A 12,639-nucleotide genomic window follows, 5' to 3' on the forward strand; every position below is an offset into this window, starting at 1 on the left:
AAAATTTTCAGTGGTTTTGGTTTGTTTAAGAAAAAATTAAAAACCCAGAGGTGATTAAATACCACCAAAATAAAGCTGTCACAAAAAAAGATAAAAATTTCATATGGGTACAGTGTTGCATGACAGCGCAATTGTCATTCAAAGTGCAACAGCGCTGGAAATTGGCCTGGGCAGGAAGGGGGTATAAGTGCCCAGTAGGCTAGTGGTTAAACTGCGAAAAATGTACCATTTTAAGGAAAACAAATTAGGTAACTTTTGAAATTGATGGCAGCAACATGTCTGAACAAAGTTGAGACAAGGTCATGTTTAGCATGGTGTAGCATCCCCTCTTTTAACACTCTGTAAACATCTGGGAACTGAGATGTTGATGGCGTTTTTGGGAGAGGAATTTTGTCCCATTCTCGCCTGATATAGAATACCAACAATCCCGGGTCTTCTTTGGCATTTATTCATTCCAAGATGAGCCAAATATTTTCAGTTGATGAAAGGTCTGGGCTGCCAGCAGGCCAGTTAAATACCCAGACACTTCTACTATAAGCAATGCTGTTGTCATAGATGCAGTATGTGGCTTAGCATTGTCCTGCTGAAATATGCAAGGCCTTACCTGAAAAGACAGTGTCTGAGTGGAAGCATATGCTGCTCCAAAACCTGGATATATCTTTCAGCATTAATGGCGCCTTTCCAGATTGGCAAACTGCCCATTGAGGTCAGGCAAGGACAATACTACAGGTCCAGCAGGCATTCATGCTTTGCACTTATCTATGAATCTAAAGAATGGAGCTTACTGAGGAGGTGAAATTGGAGATCCATACAGGCCAAGACTAAAGTGCATTGTTTTTTCTATAGTGAGAAAAGTTATGACGGTTTCAGAAAGGGGCACCTGGATTAGAAATACAGTATTTAAACTACCTTTCTACCTGTTTTCTTACAGTTCTGAGCAAGAAAACCTGTTCAGGGAATAATGTTTAGGATTCAGTTGTTGACTTTACTTTGAAAAAGATAGTTTCTTGGCAGTCTACAGCCTCAGCAGAAACTAACCCGGATCAAGCATGCAGCAAGTGAAGTCGGAGTCTCTAAAACCAGTAGTGCAGTTCTGCTTTTCACAATCATTAAAAAAAGAACATTTCTACTTAATAAAATGCAATATATTCACTGCTAACAGAAACAATCCATATACAGGTATAAATGTCATCACTCAACATAAATAATAATTATCTTTTTAACATAATCCTTCGTATTCAGAAAGAGACTGTCACATAATAACACACTATTTCCACACTCCAATTGGGAAGAAGTGATCACCCTTTATTCCACCACCTTAAACACCAAATGCTCACCTTCTTTTGTGACCTATATATTATAATAGGTCAATCCGTACTTTCTCCTTTTAAATTTGTGGTTATACATCCATATCTCCATATCTTCTCTCTCCTTCCTCTCTTAGTGGGGTCCTGCTCTCATTTTACAAGAAATGTCCACTGCCCCAGTCTATAACTGGCCTTCACAGCAAGGAGCACATGGAAGGGCAACGCATGTCAACGCATGTCAAACAATAAAAGAGAAAAACTCCCAGCTCAAATTGCCAACCAGCTTGCAAACAAACCAAATGAGCCTGTCTAACAGTATGCATTAAAAACAGGGGTTTAGTTAGCACACATTTGCAAACACATGCATAAGCTGTAGAGCCTCTTCATGGCACCCCGATTTTCTGCAGTTCCTAACTCTACAAATTTTGAGAGCACCCATAGTAGAGGCACATGTATTTAATGGATAGACTGAAGGCAGGTGAACCTGAGGGAGCCCACCTCTCCTTAAAGGTACAAGAGTGCACTGCACAACCAGCACATAGCACAATGGCAGCCAAGGTGTCCAATACGCCCCCTCACCAACAAGTCAACAGTACAAGAAATGGCCACTGCCCCATTCTATAACTGGCCTTCACAGCAAGAAGCACGTGGAAGGGCGACACATGTCAAACAATATAAGAGAAAAAATCCCCAGCTCAACTCACCAGTCAGCTTGCAAACAAACCAAATTATCCTGTCGGCAAATGTGTGCTAATTAAACCCTTGTTTTTAACACATACTGTTAAGCACATGCATAAGCTGCAGAGCCTCTTCACAGCACCCTGATATTCTGCAATTCCTAACTCTGCGAGTGTGTTTTTTGCAAACAGCCATACAGCGTTAAATATAGCAGAACCCACGTGCTGACAATAAGGCCAAGATGTAAGGGTCTTGTGCAGAGACTTAGGCATCACTCAAGCTCAATTGAGTGATGCCTAGGTCTCCGCACAAGACCCCTACATCTTGCCTTATGTAGCCAGAAGAGGGCAGCATTCATGAAGCATTACCCATTTTCAAAGTGAACAACTCCAATGATGATGGTTCAGATCTTTACATTGAGACAGTTTTCACTCTCTAATACCTTAGCACTGTTGTGTCAGCATCTTGAACCAGTACTAGACTCACCCTCCCCGTGTTTCTCACTTACCTGTAGTGCTCTTTAAAGCATATTGTTCTGTTGCGATCCATTGTTCAGGTGCCACACAGCGGGTCCCACGCAACCATCTTGAACCTCTTAAGCTGGCTTTCTCTTCCGGGTGTAGACAGCCAGTTCCGATTGATTGATTTGAGAATAAGTTTATAGCTTAGTGCCACTTTAATCTTTCTCTGTCCCTTCAACCATGTGCTTTCTTTTTATTTATTTTTTTTATTTTATAGGGCTCCAAATTTGTGGAGTGGTCTTCTGCTGAGAACTGTAAACGAGCCTGGGTCAACTATGGCCTAACCAGAGTGTGGGAGGACACCCAACAAGGATCTGGAGAAGAGTTCCTGTATCATGCCACACAGTGCAAAAACATCTGGATTCCTATGGGGGAAATTTTTGCCAATTAAAAGTACAATTGTACTTTTGTCTTTGTACATTCCTATGCAATAATGTTAGTCTATGACAGTGCATTTCATATAACATTCAATCAATACCTCAGAAGTTTCTGTATTTGAAAAAGTATAATATAGAATGCAGGATAAGCTTTTAATAAACATGTATGATGAACAATGACAACAGGTGTTTTTTAAAAACCTATAGGAAGTACCCTCACCATGGCAAATTTACCTGTAAACACAGTACAGGTGATACCAAATAATGTACACTTCGTTCTGGGTGTTTTTTTTCTGTACTACTAAGTAAAACCATGATATTACCCTCCAATAATAATTTTTTTCCTCAATAAAAAGAATGAAAAACAATTTGAACGAAATCTGAAAAGTCACATGCCCCATCGCTGGCAATAACACTTTGCCCTCAGCACATGGGATAAATTGATCCACAAGCTTGCAATGTTGTATTATACCAACTTCCATTTTCATCAACCCTGCATGCTCTCCAGCTGTGGGGCTATCTTACGCTACCAGACATGCCACGAACACATTTTTCTGCAACTATAAGAAATTTACCCACCCCTCCTAATTATTATTTTAATGTATTTATGAAGGTTTTTCAACAAAACTTGAGAAAAGTATAAAACAACAAAGCCAAGCATAATATATATGGCATTGAATTGCTACCCACACAGGGATGTAATTGGGGTAATGCATCATAGATACATATTAGAAGCACAAATAGCACTAAGATCATTAAGGTGCGGCTTAGCATAATGGGTACATCAAGCTATTGTGGAAGGTTTGCTATAACCAGATGGCCTAATAAAAGATATTCCTTAGGTGGCCTTTAAGTTAAAGTGTAAGAAGCCAATAGAAAAACTGTTTTAGCAACATAATGAGCAGTCATGGTGATGCTGTGGTAGGGTCAGCTAGCCATCTAGACCCCACTCATAGTTTGCCAGGTAGCCCCGTAATAATATAAGTATTTTTGTATAACAGACGGTTATTATTCACTAATTTTTTCCAGAAGGAAATGGACGGGTGGAGTCTGTTTTTTTTCCAGTGTAGTGCAATCACATTCCTGGCATAGAAAAGAAGACTGACTGATGTCCTCCCCGCCACTGTAGGAATCAGAGTCTCCACCAAACCCAATAGGCAGACTTCCATAACAATGGGCACAGGGGTTAATGGCACAGTATTAATTAGGGATAGCACACTAGTCCAGAATCCAGTGATGACAGGACAAGACCAGAAAATATGGAAGAAATCTGAGGATTTGCCACATCTCCCGTACTCTGAGGGATGAGAGTTGTTCATGTTATGTAATCAGGAAGGAGTAAAATAGGCCCTATGTACTATCCTAAATTGTATGAGTCTGTTTGGCAAGGAAACTAGTGTGCGAAAGGGGGGGAGTCCCAGACGTCACTCCAGTCATCATCATCTAGGTGTTGGATGTCACACTGCCACTTGACCTTAAGGTTATCTAGAGTAGGTAGGCATATGGAAAGCAGATGAGCATACAAGTGGAAGGTAGGTTTTTCCACACAGTCTGTCTTGAGCACCATTCAAGGGCCGATTGTGTTACTACTTGGGAGACCTGTGGAAATTGGCTGGAAAATGCATGGGAGAGTTGCAGATATCTAAAAACTGAACTGGATTAAATTATGAAAATAGATGGTTTCCTAAAGGGGAAATGACAAAAAAAGAACTATACACCTATACCTGGGCTGAATGATTAATTTTGTGGGATTCCTCAGAGTTTAGAGATGTTCTACATACTTGACACACAATAAGGACAAAAAATCATCACAAAGAATTGTGCTCTGTCATTTCAAAGCCATTGTTTCTAATTTTTAGGGACTCTTTAATAACTGGCATAGTATCACTGGATTGGTGTAAGGCCAATGTAGTGCAAATATGTAAAAAGGGGTCAAAATATTTACAAGTAATTATAGACCTGTTAGTTTAACTTCTATAGTTGGGAAGATACTGGAGAGTTTAATAAAAGACCACATAGATGAGTTCTTGCTGGAAAAAAAATATTTTAAGCAACCTACAGCATGGGTTCATGAAAGACAGAAGTTGTCAAATAAATCTGATTTCTTTTTATGAGGAGATGAGCAAAACCTTGGACAGAGGGGTGGCGGTGGACGTGGTATACTTGGATTTTGCAAAAGCATTTGATACAGTCTCCCACAAACAGCTAATGTGTAAGTCAGTCTACAGGCTTGGAAAAGTCCGTATGTAAATGGATAGAAAACTGGCTAAAAGATCGTATTCAAAGAGTAGTGGTTAATGATTCATACTCTGAATCTTGGGGTACACCACTGACAATCCCAGACCATTCAGTGTTGGAACCCTTTCTCTTTAATATATTTATAAACGATATAGGGTCTGAGATTAACCGCCTCCCGCCCGCCATATAGTATGACGTCCTCCCATTCTAACCACGCATGCGTGGCGATTGGTGGAGCACTGTGTCCCTCGAACACAGCGGATCACCAATCCATGGAAAGAGCTGAAGATGTAGGCTCGGTCATGTGATCAGCTGTGTCCAATCACAGCTGATCACATGTAAACAGGGAAATGCTGGTTATCGGCATTTCTCTCCCCACGAGCTGTCGCGCTGACAGCTCGTGAGAAGAGGAGAGCTGATAATCGGCAATCCTCGAAGGGGACAAGTACACAGATCATCAAAGCACTGATGATCTGTGTAGCCCCAGCAGCGCCACCTGCCAGTGCCACATCAATGCCACATATCAGTGCCCATCTGAGCTGCCTTTCAGTGTCACCCATCAGTGCCAGTCAGTGCTGCCTTTCAGTGCCCATCAGTGATGCCTGTCAATGCCCATTAGTGTCACCTATCAGTGTCCATTAGTGCAGCCTATCAGTGCCCATCACTGCAGCCTCATTAGCGCACATCAGTGAAGGAGAAAAATCACTTATTTACAAAATTTTATAACAAAAACTAAGAAAAAACTTTTTTTTTCAAAATTTTTTGTGGTTTTTGGTTTGTTTAAGAAAAAATAAAAAACCCAGAGGTGATTAAATACCACCAAAATAAAGCTCTATCTGTCACAAAAAATGATTAAAATTTCATATGGGTACAGTGTTGCATGACAGCGCAATTGTCATTCACAGTGCAACAGCGCTGAAAATTGGCCTGGGCAAGAAGGGGGTATAAATGCCCTGTAGGCTAGTGGTTAAATATACAATTTCAGTCTTTGCAGTTGACACCAAGCTGTGCAGTGGAATAACATCCATACAGAATGTCTTCAACTTACAAGCTGGCCTCAATGCACTGTTTAATTGGGCAACTACAGGTGAAACTTGAAAAATAAGAATATTGTGCAAAAGTTAATTTATTTCAGTAATGCAACTTAAAAGGTGAAACTAATATATGAGATAGATTCATTACATGCAAAGCAAGATAGTTCAAGCTGTGATTTGTCATAATTGTGATGATTATGGTTTCCAGCTCATGAAAACCGCAAATCCACAATCTCAGAAAATTAGAATATTGTAAAAAGGTGCAATATTCTAGGCTCAAAGTGTCCCACTCTAATCAGCTAATTAAGCCATAACACCTGCAAAGGGTTCCTGAGCCTTTAAATGGTCTCTCAGTCTGGTTCAGTAGGAATCACAATCATGGGAAAGACTGCTGACCTGACAGTTGTGCAGAAAACCATCATTGACACCCTCCATAAGGAGGGAAAGCCTCAAAAGGTAATTGCAAAAGAAGTTGGTGTCGCAAACGTGCGCAACACACAGTGAAGGACGCAGACTCCATTTTGTTCAGAGTATCCATTTCTCCCTTATTCTCCTTCCCCCCTCCCTTCCTGAGCGGCCCAGCGACATGTGGCCAGTATGTGTGTGAGTTAGGAATGTCACAGGAGGGTCATAGGAGCTGTAAAAGCCCCCAAGAGAGATGGAGTCTCTCTGTCCACAAAACCTGCCAATTGTAACACCTCCTAAGAGATAAGGCAAGCTTTCTCAGGAGTTGAAAGAGATTCTAACCTCATAAAACCTAACTCTGTGTAGGTGACTGAATCAGATACCTTCTAGTAAATCCATTTTTCCCCTATGTCTCATATCTGGGAATATGAGAGACGAACATAAAAACCGGACACCTCTTCAGATGGCCAATGAGCAGATGAACAGTTTGATGGGTCACTCGCCTTGTCTCGGACACTCAGGGAAGCAGAAACATAGATCTCATGAACCATGCAGTATATAATTTCATAATTCATATTTAATTAATCCTCAGACTTGTCTGCATAATAATCTACCCGCGGGTGGACTGTCACTTATGCAGATGAAAAGTTATAGGCAAATATGAGTTATGGGAGATTTTTGCTCTAGTTAGGGCATGGAAATATGGGTGGATGCCTCAAGTGGAGATTGGCCCTTGACTGCAGAGCCACCCCCCTGCTGGGGACTTTAAAACAGGCTGTCAGGCCTAAGAGGAAGAAGTTGAAGAATTCTCCCATTTTTTCCATCGTAACATAGGGAGATCAAAGTCCCCTTCTGCTCTTAAACTTGGATCTGCTAACCCAGGACTTTGGCAAGTTCTGTAACCCTTTCACCTCTCTCTGATATCTCTTTGCTTTGCTATGGTTCTTTGTATATGTATATATATAACTTAGTTACATCTTTGTTCTGTAAATATTTTTATTGCTCCTGTTTGACCTTTTAGCAATAAATCATTCTTTCTGAAAGTGTTGAACTGTTTCTATACCTCTCTTTTGCAACTCACAAATTCCTGCCTCTAAAGAGACGCTACTGTGGTTGTTTAAACCTCTGTATAACCGGCCTGCGGACCGTTTTATACAGACGATTATCTCAATCATTATAGTGTTATAGCTGGTAACGCCGAGTTTCCTCTTTCTCTGTACAAAAAGGAGGTGGTGGCAGTGTGAAGGGTTAATTGCGTAATTAACCTGACCCAGTAACGATCGCTCAGGCTGCTGGTACATCGATCTGTATCCATCAGCTGGAAAATCATTGTGCAGGGTGCAGCTGGGTGTGGCATTGTTACGCACGTCACATCGCGGTTTTAGATCGGCTAGCCCTTCGGTCACGAGTTTTGGTGAGAAGGTCTGGGGTCTGACGCCACGATCGTCACAGTTGGATGTTCCCAAAGTGCTGTATCAAAGCACATTAATAGAAAGTTATGTGGAAGGGAAAAGTGTGGAAGAAAAAGGTGCACAAGCAGCAGGGATGACCGCAGCCTGGAGAGGATTGTCAGGAAAAGGCCATTCAAAAGTGTTGGGGACTTTCACAAGGAGTGGACTGAGGCTGGAGTCAATGCATCAAGAGCCACCACACACAGATGGATCCTGGACATGGGCTTCAAATGTCGTACCTGGGCTAAAGAAAATCGGACCTGGTCTGCTGCTTAGTGGTCCAAAGTCCTCTTTTCTGATTAGAGCAACTTTTGCATCTCATTTGGAAACAAAGGACCCAGAGTATGGAGGAAGAATGGAGAGGCACACACTGCAAGATGCTTGAAGTCCAGTGTGAAGTTTCCACAGTCTGCGTTGATTTGGGGAGCCATGTCATCTGCTGGTGTTGGTCCACTGTGCTTCATTAAATCCAGGGTCAACGTAGCCATCTACCAGGAGATTTTGGAGCACTTCATGCTTCCTTCCGCAGACGAGCTTTATGGGGATGCTGACTTCATTTTCCAGCAGGTCTTGGCACCTGCCCACACTGCTAAAAGCACCAAAACCTGGTTCAATGACTGTTGGATTACTGTGCTTGATTGGCCAGCAAACTCGACTGACCTGAACCCCATAGAGAATCTATGGGGCATTGCCAAGAGAAAGATGAGAGACATGAGACCAAACAATGCAGAAGAGCTGAAGGCCGCTATTGAAGCATCCTGGTCTTCCATAACACATCAGCAGTGCCACAGGCTGATGGCTTCCATGCCACGCCACATTGAGGCAGTAATTGCTGCAAAAGGGGCCCAAACCAAGTACTGAGTACATATGCATGCTTATACTTTTCAGAGGTCAGATATTGTTCTATGTACAATCCTTGTTTTATTGATTGCATGTAATATTCTAATTTTCTGAGATTGTGGATTTGGGGTTTTCATGAGCTGTAAGCCAAAATCATCACAATTATGACAAATCACGGCTTGAACTATCTTGCTTTGCATGTAATGAGTCTATCTCATATATTAGTTTCACCTTTTAAGTTGCATTACTGAAATAAATGAACTTTTGCACGATATTCTAATTTTTCGAGTTTCACCTGTATGTGGCAAATGAGGTTTATTGTTAATAAATGTAAGGTTATGCACTTGGGGGCTAAGAATATGCATGCATCATACATACTAGGGGGGGTACAACTGGGGGAATCAATGGTGGAGAAGGATCTGGGAGTTCTGGTAGATCACAAGCTTAATAATGGCATGCAATGCCAAGCTGCAGTTTCTAAAGCAAAAAAAATCCTCTTGTATTAAAAGAGGTATAGACTCCAGAGAGAGAGATATCATATTACCCCTGTACAAATCATTAGTAAGACCTCATCTGGAATATACAGTTCAGTTTTGGGCATCAATTTACAAAAAGAACATTGGGAGACTGGAGAAAGTGCAGAGAAGGGCAACTAAACTGATACGAGGCATGGAGGAGCTCAGCTATGAGGAAAGATTAGAGGAACTGAATTTAATCTCTCAGAAGAGGAGATTAAGGGGGATATGATCAACATGTATAAATACATGCTGGATTTTTTTTTTTTTTTGCCTTCCTCTGGATCAACTGTGGGTATAGGATTATAACTTTTTTCTTTTTTAATGGTTGAACTGGATGGACTTTTGTCTTTTTTTTCATCCTGACTAACTATGTAACTGTGTAAATCATGATATTGTATCTGTCTATTTTTTCCCCAATAAGAGCCATATGTACCTATGTTTGATTTGAGCTGAGTATGGCAAACAGCAGAAGTTTGATGTCAAACCCACTGCCTGAAGAGTCCCACAACCACCAGGCCAGGGTTATGGGGAAGAGGCCCTTTTCCTAATCAACATGGGAATAAGATACTTTGCTGGGAGGGTCCCCCCCCCCCCCCCCATAGTTCGGGTATGTGGTCTAATATGGTTCAGGAGTGGGCGGCACACTCCCATTCCCCTCTATCCTTTCCTGCCTGACTGCAGGCTTGTATAAGTGTCTGGTGTGAATTTACAAAAATCTTTACGTTATGCTTAAAATAACATTGTGTATAGAAGGCCTAAAAAGGCTTTTGTTCAACATTATACCAAAAGTTATTAGTCTGTATCAGTATTCAGAATGTGCAATAGAAATAGCAGAGATAGCGCAGAATTGTGCGCTAGGGACAGGGTTACTTGAGAGGGATATAGTCTATAAGGCAAGCATCCAGGGGGCAGGGAAGGGACACTAAATAGTGTAAAGACCAGTGGAGGTAATGAAGGGAAGACAAGGTGAGAGGAGGAAGAGGCAGAAAAATAAGGGGGGGTTAGAGAAGGCAATGCTTGTTGGAATGGGTTCTTGATGTCGGGAACCGCATCAGTGAATTTTTAAGCAGTAAGAAAGGTGTAATCCAGGTCTCCCAAATTTTGTGCAAATTATTATGTCATCCTAAGTGGCCCCCATTTTCTCAAACATCATGCATAAGTTGATACGACATTTGGGCTCCTCAAAGGGGATCTTTGGTTTTCTCCACGATGATCTAGTTTGTGGCTGTAAATATATAAGTAAACAGAATTCTGATTTAGTTCATTCACCCAGTTTCTTATTCTAAAGGACTTAAACTGGGGTTTTCTGTAGGGGTCTATTTAAATCTGAATAGATTATCTAGTAGGAGCAGGAGCTAAATCATTGGTTTTTCAGGCAGTCCCACCAGTTATGTCTGAATGTGCCATAATTACTGCCCCACCTAAGCACAGGGAGGGATACCCAGATATCCTGCACACAAAAGGTGGAAGGGTGTTTAGTACCAACACATTTGCAAATTATATTTGTATTTTGTGGCTGGATCTAGTGCACTATCTAGGCCTAATTCCTATAAAGTCTAATGTACTCTTGTTTGTCAAAAATAAGCAGCATTTGAATACAGCCTGTGTCTCTATGGGAGAGGAGACAGAGATTGGGGCGAGTGATACGAACAGTTAAATCCTCTGCTCTACAATTTACAGACAGCCCAGGGAAAGGTCATACACCTGCGGCTACCTACACAATCCAAACTGAAGCTCTGGCATGACAGTGGCAGGAGCCCAGCCTGCTAGTACTGAGTATAATCTCTGTTATAAGAACACAGAAAACAGTAAATTCACAAATGAGGTTCAAACACTTCCTACCTAGGATATGTGTTTTTCACCTGCCTACTGTGTCCCCATGGGGGCATTTCTTTCCATTATGACACCCAACAAAAAGCTAGGGGGAATTTCACTTCTTATGCTCTCTGATATTAGTCATATAGACATGAAGTTGAGTAGAAATCTCCAAAAATAGGAAAGTAGATAAGACTTATATGGATTCTAATCTTTCTACACTCAGTCCAACACAGATTTGGCTGTATTTGAGCTTTAAAGCCAAACTCCAGTAATTCATCTACTTTGTAAAATGTGCAGGCTTACTATGAGTTAAGTTTAATGAGGTGCACATCACCTCCTGGGCTTCTCTCTTTTATTGACATATGCAAATTTTAGGGAGCCCCCACCAGACTTTGGGACTCTGAGAGAGACCATTCATAGAAGCCTTTGTATTTTGTGAGTCTGCATAACACAACATGCTGTGTGGTTGGGCAGTAGAAGGGGAGGGGCAGGTACAGCAGCTGCATGTGATTATGCAGTTGAAACAACTGAGACCAGAGGGTACAGCATTGGAGTTCCATAAATATAACAGCAGCTATCCTTCCAGAGCTCCAAACTGTCAGATGTAAATTAAAGAGATAAGTCCAAGAGATGGCATGGTATGCACATCCTTGGACCTAATTCATAGTATGCCTGCACAATTTACAAAGTGGCTGCATTCCTGGAGTTCAGATTTAACACTGAACACTATTATAGTAAATGGAAGTCTGGTGACGTCTAATTGGTGTATGACTCAACCTCATAAAATGTACAGTGCTGTAAAAAAAAAGTATTTGCCCCCTTCCAGATTTTTTTTTGTACATTTCTCACAAATGTAAATTTTAATATTACACACAGATAATCCAAGCTAATACAAAGTGCAGTTTTTAAATGATGATTTCATTTATTAAGGAAAAAATGCTGTCCAAACCTGCCTGGCCCCATGTGAAAAAGTAATTGCCCCTTAAACCTAATAACTGGTTGTGCCACCCTTGGTGGCAACAACTGCAATCAAGCATTTTTCGCTGACAATACGTTTTTTACATCACTGTGGAGGAAGTTTGGCCCACCCTTCTTTGCAGAATTGTTTTAATTCAGCCACATTGGGGGGTTTTTGAGCATGAATGGCCTGTTTAAGCTCATGCCACACCATCTCAATTGGCTTTAAGTCCGGACTTTGATTAGGCCACTCCAAATGCTTAATTTAATTTTTTTTTTTTCATGTTACATGTTCCAGCCTGAAAACAGGTGGAATGTGTAATATGTCCCCAAAGACAAACTTATCCTTTAAATTAGTATCTGTGTCAGTTAGTGTCAGTATCAGTATGTTTTAGGTAAGATAAAAAAGCAAAATAGGGCCTATTATGGGTACAAACAAAAAATAATACACACACGTGGCATCACTGCTATCATTAGGAGCAGGAGAATCTATTT

The 12,639-nt window shown here is 41.1% G+C and overlaps 1 protein-coding gene across 1 annotated transcript in view; it reads left to right on the forward strand.

Annotated features, from left to right (window-relative positions):
- Positions 1-3,066, forward strand: part of ALDH16A1 (aldehyde dehydrogenase 16 family member A1) — a 144,816-nt gene extending 141,750 nt beyond the window's left edge. The window contains exon 17 of the mRNA XM_089689004.1: positions 2,724-3,066. Coding sequence (XP_089545130.1) covers positions 2,724-2,897 — 174 coding nt within the window. The 3' untranslated portion in view covers positions 2,898-3,066. The remainder of the gene's footprint in view (positions 1-2,723) is intronic.
- Positions 3,067-12,639: the final 9,573 nt, after the last annotated feature.

This window comes from Staurois parvus, unplaced genomic scaffold (genome assembly GCF_062004578.1).
Source record: "Staurois parvus isolate SC_StPar_1 unplaced genomic scaffold, SC_StPar_1.0 ptg000465l, whole genome shotgun sequence".
Taxonomy (NCBI): domain Eukaryota; kingdom Metazoa; phylum Chordata; class Amphibia; order Anura; family Ranidae; genus Staurois; species Staurois parvus.